Below are 19,457 nucleotides of genomic sequence, written 5' to 3' on the forward strand. Positions count from 1 at the left end.
CACTCTTTTTTTTTTACCACACTTTTCTCCACCAATCAAAGTCTTCTAGCAACCGGCCACAGCCACGCAGCCAATCAGACTTGCATTTGAGCCCCTCTCCACAGTCTTACTGCAAGTGCCAACAATAGTAGGAAAAGTTTCAAAGCTCATCCAGATGAGAAAACAACCAACACCCTCCCCTAACAAATATCCTTATTGATTAGCTGCTCCTCTGGACTGAGCCCCTGTTGAATAATTACAGAACCCTCCCCTCAGAAAGTAATAACTATTTGCCTTGCAGAGTTCACTTATCTTGCATGAGAAAATGTATGGGGTCCTGAAGTTGACTGGACATGATGGTTCTGATTAAAATAGTGTCCTGCCTCCTGATCATCTCACAACTGACTGATGCAAGGAAAACTCGAGGTAACAGAGCAGGTGGGTTAATTATATTTTAAAATAAAATGATCTTGAATAACTTTTCAATGAAGCACATGAGCTGCATATAATTGATGTAATGTTTCCCTGCAATATTATGGGACAGAAACTACCGGACATTGAAGATTTGGGTAAATATGCTAGTAGTTAATATATATGGAAACAAACAACATTTGTAGGCACTTTTAGTGGTTGATAATGAAGCAGAATGTGGAGGTAAAAAGGAGGTACTAATGTGCTCTTTTTAATAAGAAAGTTTTGGAGCTGCAATGACAATTGTTGCTACCATTACTTATATGAATGATTTTTATTTATTTGTTTTTATCAAGAAAATGTAGACAGATTGGTCACTTACCTGATCTTCCTTTGTAGGTATTTGTTTGCGAAGTGTCCTTCTATCACACGTACAATTCTATACATTTGCATAGATTATTAAATGTACAATATCGACATATTAATAGCCTCTGAAAAGTAAACCCTAGAATTTCAGTAGCAATGAGTCATCAAAAGATTGTTATGTCTCTAAGCTGTACATACATAAAAGTGCTTGTGTTTTAGATGCTCTGAATATGTTGCAAAATTGTACAATACAAATTGTACATTACAAAAAAGTATGAAAAAACACTGTGTACAAATATCTGCAAATATTAATGAGATGTGTATGAATATGTATATATACATTTCATTAGTTACATAAGAATGCAAGTTGCAGACAATTCCCATGCTCAAATAATTGGCAAGAGCAATGGGTAAACAAATTTGATTCACCTTGACCCAAAGAATGTTATATAACAACGTAATTATAATAATATAATTACTGCATTGTGGCTTATACACAGATGTGAATATTTTATTGTACAACCACAACAGTTGCACACAACAATATCACTATGAAATTGCAACACCATCACCCCAGTACAACAACCATTGGATAAATATAACTGTGAACCTCACTGTGTGTGTGTGTGTGTGTGTGTGTGTGTGTGTGTGTGTGTGTGTGTATTACAATACTAACAGACAATGAGCCCGGAAAGAGGATGAAGATGCTCTATGAACCTAAATCAGTCTTCAGGCTCTACACGGAGGGGGAATATGATACATGCACAGTGGAGCTTTTCCAGCCTCATACACTGGATGGTTGTGGTTTCAATAACAGCCATCCTCTGGTTATCATCATTCATGGCTGGTCGGTATGTTGAATTCATTGGTTTGATAGAAAAACAAATCAATAGTTTAAATGTACAAAAAGTAATAAGGCCATCAACATATTGGCAAGGCATGGACTGCGAACAGCTAAGTAATTTCACTTTTAATAAAGGAGAAATGTGTTTTTTGAAAATGTTTTGAAATAGATTACATTATATGGAAACAGTTACCATATATTAAAAACAGACTTGCAGCCAATAAGGGGTAGAGGGTGATTGTGTCATGTTCAGTTGTTCAACAATCAAACTCTCCTCATTGCACTGTAGATGGACGGAATGATGGAGAGTTGGGTTGCCAGGTTGGCATCTGCTCTAAAGAGCTCCCAGAGGGGCATCAATGTGGTGATCGCAGATTGGATGACTCTAGCACACCAACACTACCCTATTGCTGCTCAGAACACCCGCATAGTGGGACAAGATATTGCCCACCTGCTGAGGTGGCTAGAGGTGAGGATCCATATTGAGAATACAAAGGAATACAGTTGTGGGTGAGGACTTTCTTCCCTGCTCTCTAAAAAGGGCAATACACACTACCATCCTTACATATTACATGGAACTGATAGAGCTTAGGTAGGATCTTGACTCTTTGGCTAGAGTGATATTGTAACCCGCACACACACACAAGACGAGACAGTCACAATGTCGATGGGAAACTACTTTATTCCAACAAGCAAAGCAGGCAAAAGTACAGACAAGGGCAAATCCAAATGAGAGTCGTCGAGGGAAGCGTAGGGTAAAAAGCCGGGGAATCAAAGTAGTGTAAAGGGGAAAATCCGGGAGAGAGTGGTCAACGAGAGCGGGAGGTCGAAGCCGGGAAAACAGTTAACAACTAGGGCGTAGAACTAGACGGGACTAGCGGGATCAAAGACAGGGGAACAAGGGGAGCTGGCAAGCTAAGGGGTAAACCAGAGGAGTACAAAACTAGACGAGACTAGCGGGAGGCAAGGATACGGGAAACTAAACACAATAACCAACGGGTGTAAAACGAATGTGCTGTGATATAAATAGGGGAACTGACGAGCGGTGCAGGTGTAAACAATGAAAGGTTATGAGACGAGTGCAGGTGAATCTAATGTGGTGACTGAGAGCGGGCGCAGGTGTACATAATGTTCTGGCCATTGGGAGCGGGCATGTGAGCCCGAGGGGGGAGATAGTGTACGAGCAAGAGAGCTCGTAGGAGCAAAAACGAGCGTGGAAGCTCGAGGGAGCAAAACGAGCGTGCAAGCTCGAGGGAGCAAAACCAGCATGCGAGCTCGAGGGAGCAAAACGAGCGTGTGAGCTCGAGGGGGGCGGAACGAGCGTGGGAGCTCGAGGGAGCAAAACGAGCGTGCGAGCTCGAGGGAGCAAAACGAGCGTGCGAGCTCGAGGGAGCAAAACGAGCGTGCAAGCTCGATGGGCGGAATGAGCGTGCGAGCTCGAGGGGGCGGAACGAGCGTGCGAGCTCGAGGGGGCGGAACGAGCGTGCGAGCTCGAGGGGGCGGAGCGAGGGAGCGGGGTTTGTGACAGTACTCCCCCCTCTATAACGGATAGCTCCTGACGGCCGCGCTCGGCTGCGAGGAGTGCGACCTCTGGGAAGCGGTGCAGGATGATCCCAACAGACAAAAAACCCTGAACAGACAACCCACAAAACACATAAACAAAATTGAGGGCAGTCCAAGGGGCACAGAGTGAAATGAGACAGTCCATGGGGTCAATGGCCAGTTTCAAGGCAAGGTCAGGGGGAACATAGCGGACAGGCGGGTGGTCGGGAGATCTAGGGGGCATCCAAAGGGCAGAGACAGGGTCAGGGGGTCTGGAAGGCGACTGGAGGACAGGGACTGGGTCCGGGGGTCTGGAAGGTGACCACCGGACAGGAATAGGGTCCGGAGGCCAGGGAAGAGGCCACAGGACAGGAAGGGGGTCAGGAAGTCCGGGCTGAGCCGTGAAAGGCGGTGCCGTCAGAGGCGGCACTGTAGGCGGCTCTGGAGGTGGGGTTCTGGAAGGCTCTGGAGGTGGAGCCGAAGGAGGCTTTAGGGGCGAAGGCCTGGAAGGCTCTGGAGGTGGAGCCGAAGGAGGCTTTAGGAGCGAAGGCCTGGAAGGCTCTGGAGGTGGAGCCAAGGGAGGCTTTAGGGGGGTAGGTCTGGAAGGCTCTGGAGGTGGAGGCCTGGAAGGCTCTGGAGGTGGAGCCGAAGGAGGCTTTAGGGGCAAAGGCCTGGAAGGCTCAGGAGGTGGAGCCAATGATGGTGGCGCCGTGGGAGGCTCTAGCGAGGTAGGCCTAGAAGGCTCTGGAGGTGGAGCCAAGGGAGGTGGCGCCGTGGGAGGTCCCCGAGGCGACGACCTGGCAGGCTCTGTAGTCTCGGGGGTAGAGCCGTAGGAGGCCCGAGAGGCGGAGCCGCAGGAGGCTCGAGAGGCGAAGCCATAGAAAGCTCTGGAGTCTTTGGGAGCAGAGCCGTGAGAGGCTCGGGAGGTGGAGCCGTGGGAGGCTCTGGAGGCAGAGTCCTGGAAGGCTCGAGAGGCTTGGGGGGCGGAGCCCTGAGAGGCTTGAAAGGAGGAGGAGCCCTGAGAGACTCGAGAGGAGAAGCCCTGAGAGGCTTGAGAGGGGGAGGAGCCCTGAGAGACTCGAGAGGCAAAGCCATGAGAGGCTTGAGGGGTGGAGCCATGAAAGACTCGAGGGACGGAGCCCTGAGAGGCTCGAGGGGAGGAGGAGCCCTGAAAGACTCGGGAGGGGAAGCCCTGGGAGGCTTGAGAGGGGGAGGAGCCCTGAGAGACTCGAGGGACGGAGCCCTGAGAGGCTCGAGGGGAGGAGGAGCCCTGAAAGACTCGAGAGGAGAAGCCCTGAGAGGCTTGGAAGGAGGTGGAGCCCTGAAAGACTCGAGAGGAGAAGCCCTGTGAGGCTTGAGGGGTGGAGCCATGAAAGACTCGAGGGACAGAGCCCTGAAAGGCTCGAGGGGAGGAGGAGCCCTGAAAGACTCGAGAGGGGAAGCCCTGAGAGGCTTGAGGGGGGGAGGAGCCCTGAGAGACTCGAGAGGCGAAGCCGTGAGAGGCTTGAGGGGTGGAGCCCTGAGAGGCTCGAGGGGTAGAGCTCTGGGTGGCTCGAGAGACTTGAAAGGCAGAACCCTGGGGGGCTTGGGAGGTAGAGCTCTAGGAGGCTTGAGAGGAGGTGCCTTAGGAGGCTCGAGAGGAGGAGCCCTGGGAGGCTTGAGAGGAGGAGCCCTGGGAGGCTTGGGAGGAGGAGCCTTGGGAGGCTCGTGAGGTGGAGGCTGCGAGGGCTCTGAGGGGCGAGCAGAGGCTGGCAGAGCCGTGGAAGACTCTGAGGGCGGAGCAGAGGCTGGCAGAGTCGTGGAAGACTCTGAGGGCGGAGCAGAGCCCGGCAGAACCGTGGAAGACTCTGAGGGCGGAGCAGAGCCCGGCAGAGCCGTGGAAGACTTTGAGGGCGGAGCAGAGCCCGGCAGAGCCGTGGAAGACTCTGAGGGCGGAGTAGAGCCCGGCAGAGTCGTGGAAGACTCTGAGGGAACCTCTGCGGTCTTGAGCGCAAGACGAGACTGGGGAGAAGGGGCCCTCTTCCTTCTCTTACGTCTTCGGCCAACAGGGGACGTGGCCATGGGGACGGTCGAGGCTATAGGCCCTGGCTCGCTGACCGTGGCAGACATGGGTGCTGGCTCGTTGGCCGTGGCAGACATGGGCGCTGACTCGTTGGCCGTGGCGGGCATGGGTGCTGGCTCGTTGGCCGTGGCGGGCATGGGCGCTGGCTTGTTGGCCGTGGCGGGCATGGGCGCTGGCTCGTTGGCCGTGGTGGGCATGGGGACTAGGGCCGTGTAAGGCTTTGGGACTAGGGCCGTGTAAGGCTTCGGGACTAGGGCCGTGGTAGGCTTCGAGACGGGGGCCGTGGTAGGCTTCGAGACGGGGCCGTGGTAGGCTTCGAGATGGGGGCCGTGGTAGGCTTCGAAACGGGGGCCGTGGTATGGAACGCTGGTTCAGTTTCTGCCTCCCCCACAGTAAATGAGGAACCAGCGTACAGTAGGGCTAGGTCAATAAACTGAGCCAGGTTGAGAGAGCAGCGACCACCAGGCATGAATGATGAGGCTGGCTCATTCAGTCCATATTGAAAAATGTCTTTCAGAGCCACCTCATCAGAATTCACCTGGTTAGCCAGGGCACAAAAATCCACAACATAAGCCTCCAAGGGTTGGCTCCCCTGGCGCAAAACCAAGAGTCGGGCTGCTGGCTCCATAATGTCAAGGGCGGGGTTATGAGTCACACAACCGCTGCCTTGCATGAAAAACCCTTGGTTAGCGCCCGAAGAGCCATCAAACCTCTCAGGGGGTTGAAGGCTCACGGTGCTCAGAAATGCACTGGAGGCATAAACGGGCTCAGGGGCAGACACAGGTGAAACAGGGTGACATAAATCAGACAAAGAACATACCTGCTGCCCCTGGGCCGCAAGCGCTTGGACCTGCCTCCAAACTGTAGCTCCTCGCGCCGAATGTGACGTGCATCTCCGCTCTAGTGAGCTGCGCGAATCCTCCGCGTGACTCATTGTGACTGTCTACGGTGAGGTTGGTTATTCTGTAACCCGCACACACACACACAAGACGAGACAGTCACAATGTCGATGGGAAACTACTTTATTCCAACAAGCAAAGCAGGCAAAAGTACAGACAAGGGCAAATCCAAATGAGAGTCGTCGAGGGAAGCGTAGGGTAAAAAGCCGGGGAATCAAAGTAGTGTAAAGGGGAAAATCCGGGAGAGAGTGGTCAACGAGAGCGGGAGGTCGAAGCCGGGAAAACAGTTAACAACTAGGGCGTAGAACTAGACGGGACTAGCGGGATCAAAGACAGGGGAACAAGGGGAGCTGGCAAGCTAAGGGGTAAACCAGAGGAGTACAAAACTAGATGAGACTAGCGGGGGGCAAGGATACGGGAAACTAAACACAATAACCAACGGGTGTAAAACGAATGTGCTGTGATATAAATAGGGGAACTGACGAGCGGTGCAGGTGTAAACAATGAAAGGTTATGAGACGAGTGCAGGTGAAACTAATGTGGTGACTGAGAGCGGGCGCAGGTGTACATAATGTTCTGGCCATTGGGAGCGGGCATGTGAGCCCGAGGGGGGAGATAGTATACGAGCAAGAGAGCTCGTAGGAGCAAAACAAGCGTGGAAGCTCGAGGGATCAAAACGAGCGTGCGAGCTCGAGGGAGCAAAACGAGCGTGCGAGCTCGAGGGAGCAAAACGGGCGTGCGAGCTCGAGGGGGCGGAACGAGCGTGGGAGCTCGAGGGAGCAAAACGAGCGTGCGAGCTCGAGGGAGCAAAACGAGCGTGCGAGCTCGAGGGGCGGAACGAGCGTGCGAGCTCGAGGGGGCGGAACGAGCGTGGAAGCTCGAGGGGGCGGAGCGAGGGAGCGGGGTTCGTGACAGATATTTACATTCCTTTCAGGGCCCAATAATAAAGATGGCCTGCTGGCCCAAAGGCTGTGTGAGAGAGTTTCAGGCCAGTTGATGGAACTGTTACTTGCCCTTGGGTCTGTGCTCAATGAAATTTGAATCACCTCCCCCAGTGGCCGAAGCTAAAAGTGTTGAATGTATTGTCACATGTGAGCTTCTGTTACTGGGTGAAATATCCACAGAGTGGTTCCAAAAGAGAGTTTTATTTTTTTTAGTAATAAATAATGTAATACAGTCAACAGGAATCCATATTTTATTAACTATACCACCTGACCCAAAATCTAATTTTAGAGCAAAAATGAAACCTTCGCATCATGTTTTTGTGAACACGATTACTTCCTGGTTCCGGTGTTTCAGAGGTGGCTTGCACAGCACCGTCAGTCGCGCTACAGGGAAAGGTGATCATATTGGATTTGATGCAAAAATGTTGGGGAATGGTGCTTGTCAGTCATTCAACAGAATGGATTCGTTTTCAGGGTAAATGGGTACAACTGTCATGGATACAAATTCACATGGGTACAAATTTCATGATCACACAGGAAATAGACAAGTGTGATTATGTTGCAGAAGCATCAGTCGAATAGGCACTGTCTTGCATTGTATGTTTTTATTTTCCAGCAAATATTTATGAATTGATAGATTTCATGGCATTTAAGCTGTATAATTTCAAGCTATTATTGCAAATTAAAAAAAAAATTAGCTAAAAATAAACATTTATATTTATTTGTGGTGGTGTCAGTGAAAATGTTGGCGGAGCAATTAAAACACAATTGGCCAAACTGGGCTGGCAGAAAATAAATCTTTTTGTTAAGCCATGGTTTTGATTAATATTGAAATTAACAATAAAAATACTTACAAAAAACATTTAAAAAATACTCAAAAACACTTTTACCCACTGTCATTAATGTGAGTGTCCATAACAGGATTTCAAACAGCTCCCCGTGGGAAAAGTTCATTTGATTGGCTACAGCCTTGGCGCTCATATTTCTGGATTTGCTGGGAGTAACCTAGCGCTGTCTGGGAAAACCTTGGGAAGAATTACTGGTGAGACAATTAAGTCAGCATTGTGAATATCTCACAAAACAGCCAACAGATGATGTAAATATATACAAAATGACAAAAAGATCTTGATTCCTAGCAAATATTTTGAATATCACAACATCTACTGGTTAATGCAGGAATATTCAAACTTGGCTGTGTTTCTGTTGTATTGGCCTCATGTCTAACTGTGTGAGTAGGTCTGGATCCTGCGGGGCCACTGTTTGAGGGAATGTCCCATACTGACAGACTCTCACCTGATGATGCTACATTTGTGGATGCCATCCATACATTTACCCAACAGCGTATGGGACTGAGTGTGGGCATCAAACAGCCTGTTGCCCACTTTGATTTCTACCCCAATGGAGGATCATTTCAACCAGGGTGCCATCTGCATGTGCAAAATATTTACGCCCATTTATCTCAGTATGGTATTATGGGTAAGTTGTTTGGATGGATGGATAGAGGGAACGAGATAAGGAAGGGCTGGCTCATCCTTTGATTAACGTCACATGTCAGATTAGGGTAAAATACACTCAAAACATCCCATTAATGACTGAGAGCTATCTAATGCTTACTAGCTAAGACAGCCTTCCAGATGAAAGGCATATACACATAAAAGCAGCTGTCAACCTGGCAACTTAATTATTCCAGATCCCTCCCCTGTTCTGGTCTCCAACTGAGAAATGCTTCTAGGCAATTAAATATCCCTATGGGAAAATCTAAGTAAAAAGACAGGGCTGAAATCCTTAATTTTATAGCTATACACTGATGAGTCCTTGGCTCTGCCAGGCATACTGTCCTAATTAACAAGGGTGGGACAACTGTAACTGTAATGAATAAATTACAGGCAGGTTTACATTTTGGGTTATGGCTGAATACCAAAAAGAAAGAAAATACAATTTCTGACACAGTGTTAGCATCACTGTGTACTCACTGTCAACCACCACAGTGCACCATAGTAGACACAGAAGAACAGACTAAACTAAACTAATTAGAATGATAATCCACATTTCTGTCCAGTGAAACTATGGTTATTTGTTGTTTGGTGATTGTTTGCTTTTTATTAGTGCAATAATTTATCTTGTGTCCATCTAACTTCAGGATTTGAGCAAACAGTAAAGTGTGCCCATGAACGTGCTGTGCATCTCTTCATTGACTCCCTGTTGCACAAAAACAAGCAGATAATGGCATACAAGTGCAGCGACAACACAGCCTTCAATAAAGGCTTCTGCCTGGACTGCCGAAAGAACCGCTGTAACACTTTGGGTTATGACATAAAGAAAGTTCACACTGGCACAAGCAAAAGATTGTTCCTCAAAACCAGTTCACACATGCCATACAAATGTAAGCATCAAATGTGTGAAATGCTTATTTCTTACAGCTAACGCAGTGAAAAATACTTTCAGCACTATTCAAACTAATAATAATACGATTATTTCAAAACCTATGCACAGAGCTGAAACACAGGAAAAAGAAAAACAAATTCTAAGAACTCAAAACTGTTGAGCACACAAGTGCTATTTTTCACAGTTTAAATAATGGCAGCATGTTGTCTTTTCACAAGCACTGTCACCTTTCAAATCTTACAGAGATGATGCTTTCTATCTGGAAAACTGCTCTCATAATATAAATTATATTATAGATCATATACCTACTACATACCAAAATTACATTTCGCAAGGTTTATGCTTAAAATAAGTGGAAAAATCTGCTAATGAAGCAAAACAAAATACACTTTCAGGCAAGAGAGTTGTCACACATTTTACTCCATTGAATATTTTCCAGTAATTTTAGGAAATGTCTGCATAGCCACACATACGTTAATGTCTTGGCTATAAAAAAAGATATTAAACATTTTCACTGTTCTTGCCCACGATTTTTTTTTTTTTTTTTTTTTTTTGACAATTTGCCCCAATAGTGGGGTGTGGGTACAAAAGCATTTAGGCACAAAAGTATTAATAAACACCAAAATTGGAAAAGGTAACATACAAAAATTATCAAAACATTGCTTGGGCCAAATTTGAAAGTGATAAACTGTTAAAATGTATGACATTTAACACAACATCTTGCCTTGATAAAAATTTGACAAATTTGACCTGACTTCCAATTTAGTTACCTTTGCCCTAAACAAATGTAACACTTTATTTTGGTGGTCCCAATAGATATTTAACTGACTATAAGTGACTTATCAACTGGCTTGCTATAGCAAGTAAACATTGTTTCAACAAACATTCAGTAGACTTTCAGTAGCCTGGATATAGATCTTTAGTAATGTCCTTTCTATGAACTGATGTTCTCAACAATAATGTAAGTAGGTCATTACTAGAGATCTATGTTTGTTGAAACACTGTTTACTAGCTATAGCAAGCCAGTTGATAAGTAACTTATAGTCAGTTAAATAACTACTTGGGACATCCATATAAATTGCTACAAAAAAAAACTTTCAACTTACAGTAAAAATCTACCTTCGTAATATATTTGACCATTGCCTGAATGTGTGCTAGTGTATTTTGATCATGTTCACTTGTATGTTTGCTAGTACAAGTATACGATGACAGTGAAACTTTACATTGGATGGTATAATTTACAAAATGTATTCTAGTTTAAGAGGCTTTTGAATTAGGTGATTGAAACAAACATACAAACCTCTAGAGAAAACAGAAAACTAGTGACAACTTCCCTGTGTGACAACTAGCCGGTCTACTCTTTTCTAAGATAAAGTCTTTATAAACAAGTCTGAATATTTTATGTGATTTTGTTTCTCAAAAATATAGAATACTGATACTGATTAAGGAGGTTTTTGTGATATTAATGTTTGTGATTACTAATTGTGATAGCACATTTTCTGTGCATTTATTATTCTGATCAATGCTAATGTATGTAGCATTACTTTTCATCTCCAACAGTGTACCATTATCAATTCAGGATCCAGTTCATCAACCAAATTGATAAGATTGATCCCTCCCTCACAGTCTCTCTAACAGGAACACTGGGTGAAAGTGAATATTTGCCAATAAAACTGTAAGTATGCTATTTTTAGAGATACAGTGTGAACAATCATTTGTTTTAGTGTCAGTAAGTTGCTGTCCACACACTGAATGTCAATCAGACAGAAAATAGTTCTTGTAAGGTCTATTTTAGACTTGAATAGTAAAAAAGTGCAGTGTACAGTGAGATAAAAAAACAGAACAGCAAGCTTATATGATAAAAAATGTTTTTGTCTCCACACACCTGAATTAACACAAGTTCCCTTCCAAGAAGGTAAATTCAATGCTCCGTCAGAAGCTGATGCTGTGGGAGTACCCTGGAGGGGGCGGTGATCTTGAAACCCTATTGAATTACGCTAATTGGATTGGCTATTGAAGCTTGATGCTTCACCTATGCTGACGTCATAGTGAGCATGTAAGTGGGAGTCAGCTTCATACCATCATTCCTCTTTTATGGCAACAGAGACGTCTCTCTAGTACATGGAGCCCTAAACCAATGCTTAGCTGATCTTTCTGCACATGATTAGACAGGAACGATGTATATACTTCTCCCTGCCTGCACCAGCAAAGGAAAATTCAGCTCACCATGGATTTGGACTCATGTCTGTCCACTGGACTGGTAGTGTCAAGCAATTGGCTGACATACATGTGCAGATCACCTTGCATTCCAGTTCAAGGTCCTACCCTTCGGATTGTCCACAAACTTCACACATCTACGAAACGTTTAGATGAGGCGCTGGCTCTGCTGAGGTCAGGCGGCATCCACATTACCTCAATGATTGGTTACTGATAGCTCAATTGAAGGTACAAGCATGCAAGTACCAAATAATTTGTTGCTAGTGCATTTATTCCTCAAGGACAACTGGGCAAAGAGCATATGAGTTGCAGCCGCAGTCACCATGCTAGAGTTGCTACAGGTGAGACCTCTCCAGTGCTGGCTCAGCATGAGGGTCCCTCATCACTCTCGGCAACATGGTCACCTTCACCTGATAGTAATATGCTGCTATTAAGCCATGCTAGCAACAGAGGAGAACCAATCTTTATCATAAAGGTGTGACACTCACCAAAACAGGCAGATGCATGGTTGTCACTACAGATGCATCTTGTGCAGGCCAGGGAGTTCTGTACGAAGGACGTCCAGCATTTGAAACCTGGAAAGGTGCACAAACTGTGTGGCACATAAATCGCCAGAGAGCAGTGCAGTCAAAGCTTCTAATGTTGAACCTGGTGAGCTGAATTCTACTCTGCAGCGAATCATGTTTCCTGCATGCTAATCAATTCCCCCACCACCTGAATAGCAGACCAGGTTTACTCTAACATCAGTATGGGGGAATTTAGACTCCACCCTCAATCAGCTGGTTGACAGTAAGTTCTACCAGGCTTGGTTCTACCAGGTCGGATCTGCTTTCATAAAGTTGAGGCATGATCTGGCATCCTTGGCCAGAGCTGTGGAGACTGCAAGTCTGACCTCTGAACAGGACTCGTCTAACACAATGGGGTTGTTGCAACCAGGGCCCCTTCAGTGAGGTGGCTGTATGCCTTTATGTGGTGACTTTGATGATTAGTGCTCCTCCCAGGATGAGAACCCAAAACATTGCCCTGAGCAGATGATACTGCACAGGGCAAGAGTCCTGCACATGATGCAGGACTCTACCCATTCACGCTTAAAGAATATGTCTCTGCCATAGCAACCAGTCATGACCTCTGAGGGCTTGTCTATAAGCTACACCCTCTGGTCTACAGAATTCTGCATGGTACAAAATGGCTAAGAGCCTTTTTCACTCCCAGACTGAGACTTATCGCTGGTGTTATACATGCTTCTGGTTTGCTCATTTAAGCCACTATCCACTTATGCATACTCACTTTGGAGACTCTGCTGCTGTTTTATGCTTTAGCATCAGTCAAACATAGACCTTCAGGAATCAGTACTTTCAGTCAATAACTCCTGTTAAATGTTCAGACCAGTCGAAGACCATTCTTAAGCTCAGGTAATATTATCTAACTAAGTGCTCAAAACCTTTAGGGCTCAGGTTGTTACCCTAAAAAATGATATCCTCCTTCCTTTGAGACAGACAAGGCTGAGTGAGTACCCATGTTCTGCCCTGTGAGGTGTACATTATGCTTGTCAACGTATCATAACAACTATTTGTTTGCTTTGGGGTCGTGGATGCTGTTGCGCTTGCATATAACTCGCAAGGCATTCAATACCCCATGGGCATTAAAGCTCATTCGCATAGGTAAAGGGTGTATCTCTAGAGGACATATATCTCACTGCAGGTTGGACTTCCCCTATTACCTTTACCAGGTTTTATAATCTGCATGTATCTTCCCTCTCTTCCCAGGTCTTTTCAGGGGAAGAAGTCTGATCACTGACCAGTTGGTTAGTAGTGGTGTTAAAAAATTTGGTCTCGCCATTCCCAGTGGTGTGAATAAGAGCATATGCGCCAATGAGTTAAGTGCCTTGCTCAAGGACACAATGGTGGTGGCTGTGGGCTTCGAACCAGTGACCTTCTGATTAACAGTTATGTGCTTTAGCCCACTAAGCCACCACCAATATTCACTCGCCACTGAATAGTGCCTCTGTCTAGACATCGAGCCATTGGTTTATTGTTCCCATCTCCCTTCCTATTATTCAATATCAAGGAGTGGCTCCAGAAATGCTTTTGACTACCCTGTAAATGGCTTGTGTTCATTGCACATCAGCACGACTGAATATGGCTCCCACAGAATACAACTTCTGATGCAGTGTTGAAGTTACCTTTTTGAAAGGGAGCATCTTGGTTACCACGTAACCCTGGTTCCCTGTAAGAAGTGAACAAGACACTGTGTAGCTTTGCCACAGCTACTGATTTTTCACTATTAAGGCACCTTCTGTCATAAAATCCTGAGGGTATGAAGCAAATTCCTGCTTATAGGCTCACTATGACATCAGCATATGTGGAGTGTCATGCTTCACTTGCCAATCAAATTGCCATGATTGAAAAGGGTTTCAAGGTCCCTCATTTCAGGGAACGAGGGTCATGTACATAGTAACCAAGATGTTTTATTTGAGTGCAACAATTCTCTCTACTTTGTAGATTTGTATTGTTTGAAAGCTCTTTGCTTTTACCCATCTTTGCTTTAACATATAATATCTGAAAAAAGCATCCCTGCATGATGATGGTGTATGATTAATACAACAATAATTTACCCTCCATACATGTATAAATAAACGAATGCACAAGTATACACTCACCTAAAGGATTATTAGGAACACCATACTAATACTGTGTTTGACCCCCTTTCACCTTCAGAACTGCCTTAATTCTATGTGGCATTGATTCAACAAGGTGCTGAAAGCATTCTTTAGAAATGTTGGCCCATATTGATAGGATAGCATCTTGCAGTTGATGGAGATTCGTGGGATGCACATCCAGGGCACGAAGCTCCTGTTCTAATACATCCCAAAGATGCTCTATTGGGTTGAGATCTGGTGACTGTGGGGGCCATTTTAGTACAGTCAACTCATTGTCATGTTCAAGAAACCAATTTGAAATGATTCAAGCTTTGTGACATGGTGCATTATCCTGCTGGAAGTAGCCATCAGAGGATGGGTACACTGTGGCCATAAAGGGATGGACATGGTCAGAAACAATGCTCAGGTAGGCCGTGGCATTTAAACGATGCCCAATTGGCACTAAGGGGCCTAAAGTGTGCCAAGAAAACATCCCCCACACCATTACACCACCATCACCAGCCTGCACAGTGGTAACAAGGCATGATGGATCCATGTTCTCATTCTGTTTACGCCAAATTCTGACTCTACCATCTGAATGTCTCAACAGAAATCGACTCATCAGACCAGGCAACATTTTTCCAGTCTTCAACTGTCCAATTTTGGTAAGCTCTTGCAAATTGTAGCCTCTTTTTCCTATTTGTAGTGGAGATGAGTGGTACCCGGTGGGGTCTTCTGCTGTTGTAGCCCATCCGCCTCAAGGTTGTGCGTGTTGTGGCTTCACAAATGCTTTGCTGCATACCTCGGTTGTAACGAGTGGTTATTTCAGGCAAAGTTGCTCTTCTATCAGCTTGAATCAGTCGGCCCATTCTCCTCTGACCTCTAGCATCAACAAGGCATTTTCAGCCCACAGGACTGCCGCATACTGGATGTTTTTCCCTTTTCACACCATTCTTTGTAAACCCTAGAAATGGTTGTGCGTGAAAATCCCAGTAACTGAGCAGATTGTGAAATACTCAGACCGGCCCGTCTGGCACCAACAACCATGCCACGCTCAAAATTGCTTAAATCACCTTTCTTTCCCATTCTGACATTCAGTTTGGAGTTCAGGAGATTGTCTTGACCAGGACCACACCCCTAAATGCATTGAAGCAACTGCCATGTGATTGGTTGATTAGATAATTGCATTAATGAAAAATTGAACAGGTGTTCCTAATAATCCTCTAGGTGAGTGTATGGTTTAATTATGATTATTGTTGTTCGATAATTATGCAGCTGAAATTTAAGTAACAGGAGCAAATTTATAGGTCATAGATTTCTTACTAAAAGACTGCATCTGGGATAAAGAAAGATCATAAATGTTTCATGTGCTGGGCTCTAAACGCTCAAAGTAACATGCTCTGCTTCATGGGGCAAACAGAGAGCACTCATCAGAATAACACATCATGCATGAATGAATTAAATACATGTGTGCTTTCAACATGAAAGACAGAGCAAAAACTGGAAAACTGCAAGGAAGCATGCGATGGACTAAAATAGCATTGCAATATAGGGAGTCATGAGCACACACAAAACACACAATCACTCTCACATAGGCTAATATACAGAGAAATGTGCTTGTTTTTTTTATAGGATATCCAGAAATAAATAAATTATAGATGAACAGATCTCTTCCTTTCATTCCTTTTCTATCTCTATCAGCACTGAGGAAATTTCAGGTAACAAGACTTTAACGTTTCTCATCACTCTGGATACTGATATTGGTGACCTGATGATAATGCGCTTCATCTGGGAGGAAAATCCTATGTGGGCAAACATGTGGAGCAAGGTGAAGACGATGATGCCTTGGGGAGAAAGGAGCAAGGGACCACAGCTCACTGTGGGGAAGATTATGGTGAAAGCTGGAGAGACTCAGCGGAAGTAAGTGTGAGAAGAGACAGGTTAGCCGCACAGATGGAGGGTGTAAGATAAGCTGTTAAAATCAAATCATTGTAGCCTCCAGTGGATGTCTCCACATGTGAAAAAGAGACGTTAACTGAAGATTAAGAGCTGGGATGAGGTGAGGTGAGGGAAATGACTTCAGGGTTCAAGATCAAGGAATCTAAATTTCCCCCAGTGTCACAAGTGCACAATGTGTGTTACAAATGAGCAAAATTAAAGAAAAAATCGAATAAAATATAAAGGATGCGATGTAACAGGCCATCAAAACTCTTCCTTAATGTTATGCAATGTTAACTCTAACAGCAGGCATGGTTGCATATGTAGCCTATATATGATTGATGCAAGCCATATTTAATATAGCTGAGATCACTGATAAACACCCCAAATAAATAAATAAAAATAAACCCAGAGGAATTAATTTAACTGAATTAAATGTTAAATTTTTCAAGACTTTTTTGTTTGTGTGCATGATTCCTCTGTCTGTCTTAGAGAAGAAATGGCCCTTAAAATGTCATGTGTATCCTAGCGGACATTACTAAACATGAATTATGCCTTGGTCAAGGTCAGGCACAACATGCTTAATAAACTGATTATTAAAACAATATTATTCTTAATAATATTATAACTAGAAAATGTTATCACACCATATTTTTTTGTTTAGTTATTATTTTATCTTCACAAAATTCATAAAATCCATTTCTAACATTTTTAGAAATGTTTGTGCTGTTGTTTCCCCACCAAAATCACTTTCCTGTATTCATAGTCATGACATAAGGGACGGGCTTTTGTTAGGTAGAGGGATATTACAAAAGATAAACAGGGTGGAAAATTATATTGAGGACATTAAACATTTTGATTCGATAAAGCAAAAATGAAGAAACATCTGAATTATTTCTTAATTAGTTAAAAGTTAGTGCAAAGCACACTGGGACATGGCAAAAACAATCTGCTCAAACCAGCAGCAAAACTATACACAATATACCCCATGTTCACTTAAAGCTGCAATTGTTTTGGTTCATGTTGTCTTGGGTTTACACTGACACCTAGGGGCGTGAATGCTGCATCATTCAAACAAAATAATTTTCAATTACAGATGCCATTGAAGTAATTCACTATTCACAGTCAAACATGATTCATTTAATCCATAAGTAAAAGTATCCGATAACAGGGCGGTTACTGAGATTAAAGGAGTAGTATTCTGCTGGACATGTGAATCTAAAATGGCAGCATCCATGAGGGGACCCTCTCCGTGTAGAATAAAACAGCTTTTATAGTGTTACTGATATGACTGGAGTCTTTATATCACGTGAGTGGTCATGATTTTATAAATATGTTTCAAAAGTACTATCCATTCCTTCAGAAGTAAAATCAGAGGAAATTACTGAGTGCACCTTTAATTGTGATAAAAGAAAATTCAAATAATTTCAAAAAACTATTTTATAAAGTTAAAAAAAAACACGTTTCACGATTGTGTTATATTAAGACATATATTGGATGATTCATTATAAAGCTAATAACATCTCTGTTCTCTTCAGAACTGTGTTTTGTGCACAGACGGATGACGGCATGCATATTGAGCCATCACAGGAGAAGGTGTTCGTTCGCTGTGAGAAGAAGGGTAAGAAGTCACAGCAACAGCGGAGGATGATAAAGTACAGCTGAAGTAAACACACCTGATCACCCATCAGGACTTATAAAGCATCAGCCATGCTTAAATTGACATGTGATGGGTGAAAACAGAACAAGCTTGAAATATAAGTTTTATGTTTATGCTTTGTGATTTATTCCCCGATTGTATGAATAATTAAAGACAGAGTATAGAAAAGTGTTTGTCTCAAACACTTTATGGATTTTTCACTTATTTAAACAACCGCTATTACAATTACTATTAGGAAATTCAGTTTAACACTGCCATTCCACATTTAAGAAAATTGTTGGCAACCCCTGCCAGAGTCTATATGGAGACAATTAATATTTTATTCTACTGAGGTTGAACCTTAACTAATTGAAACACAAATTCACATCCACACAAGATTATTATGTAAGGTTGAATTGGTAGGGCCAGTATCTTGAAGCTTCTAGCACCTCCTTAAAGAGATTTTATAAAGTCTTCCAAGTGACTGACTGACTTTTTTCAGTTTCACAGCACCAACTGTTATCCATTGAATCTTTTCCCATTTCCATACATTTATAAAAATGGTAACACTATACAATAAGGCTATATTTGTTAACATTATGTATCATTAACTATGAACAATATTGTTTTTACAGCACCCATTATCTTTCTGTTTTATAACATTTTTATTAAATAAATGTATTAGTATGGTGATATTATAATTAACAAAGGTGATTAAATGCTGTAAAACCTTTGTTCCTTGTTAGTTCATGTTAAAGGAATAGTTCACACAAAAATGAAAATTATTTAATCATTTACTCACCATCAGATGTATATTAATTTATTTCTTCGGCAGAACAAAAATTTTACGAAGAATATCTCAAATCTGTAGGCACATAAAATGCAAGTGAATGGGAAAAAGCACATATAGCCACCATAAAAGTAATCTATACGACTCCAGTGGTTTAATTAATGTTTTCTGAAGTTGAAACGCTAGGTGTGTGTGAGGAATAGATATCATTCAACTTTTTTATTTATTTTTACAAAAAATTAATGATGGGTCAAATACACACTGCCTCTGACCTATGCCTGTTGGCAAGTTCACGCGAGAACTGACGTGTGAAATCGAAAAAATATGAATGTGCAGTACTGTTTACAACAGAGGCGCATAGAGATTCATACATAGATGCCTCATTCAGCTAGTTTAAAGACGTCAACTGCGGCACCATCTTGGAACGCTCATTAAGGAGAGCTGTTTGAATCGGGTTGAATACAAGTGAATGGAGGAGATGACTCAGTACGAGCTTGCAAACAAGCATCATCATCATCATCATCATCATCATCAATGCATTGGTGCACAGAAGTTATCTTGAATGTAGATAAGCTTGTAATAAAATATATTTATCAATTGTGTTTAGCTTGCTTGCAATATCAAAATAAACAAATTGTTCCTGAAGTCATCTTATGATAACATGAAGAGATGAGGGTCATTTTGATGTTTGAATGTGAACGTTATAGCTTGAGTCAAGCAGCAGTTATTTTTATATTATATTGCACTAGGCAATAATAAAAATAGCAAAAAACAAAAAGAGCTTACAGGCAATTAATAGCATT

At 43.5% G+C, this 19,457-nt stretch overlaps 1 protein-coding gene across 2 annotated transcripts; it reads left to right on the top strand.

The window, feature by feature from the left end:
* Positions 1-227: 227 nt before the first annotated feature.
* lipca (lipase, hepatic a) lies at positions 228-19,226 on the top strand. Of its 2 annotated transcripts, none has more exons than XM_052130153.1 (9): positions 228-405; positions 1,435-1,607; positions 1,890-2,069; positions 7,969-8,089; positions 8,284-8,523; positions 9,188-9,430; positions 10,993-11,107; positions 15,989-16,207; positions 17,764-19,226. In XM_052130153.1, exons 1-9 carry the CDS (start codon positions 333-335, stop codon positions 17,888-17,890), a joined length of 1,491 nt encoding a protein of 496 aa, XP_051986113.1. In that variant the 5' UTR covers positions 228-332; the 3' UTR covers positions 17,891-19,226. The 2 variants fall into 2 exon arrangements, with proteins under 2 accessions (XP_051986113.1, XP_051986104.1); XM_052130144.1 differs by having other exon boundaries at positions 231-417; positions 17,764-19,225.
* The last annotated feature ends 231 nt before the right edge of the window (positions 19,227-19,457 follow it).

This window comes from Xyrauchen texanus, chromosome 1 (assembly GCF_025860055.1).
Source record: "Xyrauchen texanus isolate HMW12.3.18 chromosome 1, RBS_HiC_50CHRs, whole genome shotgun sequence".
NCBI classification, from domain to species: domain Eukaryota; kingdom Metazoa; phylum Chordata; class Actinopteri; order Cypriniformes; family Catostomidae; genus Xyrauchen; species Xyrauchen texanus.

Excerpts from the sequence above, each read along its gene's own strand:
- lipca (XM_052130144.1), top strand. The coding sequence starts at position 333 with ATGATGGTTCTGATTAAAATAGTGTCCTGCCTCCTGATCATCTCACAA. Across the intron at positions 2,070-7,968 it reads ACCTGCTGAGGTGGCTAGAG|GATTTCAAACAGCTCCCCGT; the intron begins GTGAGGATCCAT and ends TGTCCATAACAG. Across the intron at positions 8,090-8,283 it reads AACCTTGGGAAGAATTACTG|GTCTGGATCCTGCGGGGCCA; the intron begins GTGAGACAATTA and ends CTGTGTGAGTAG.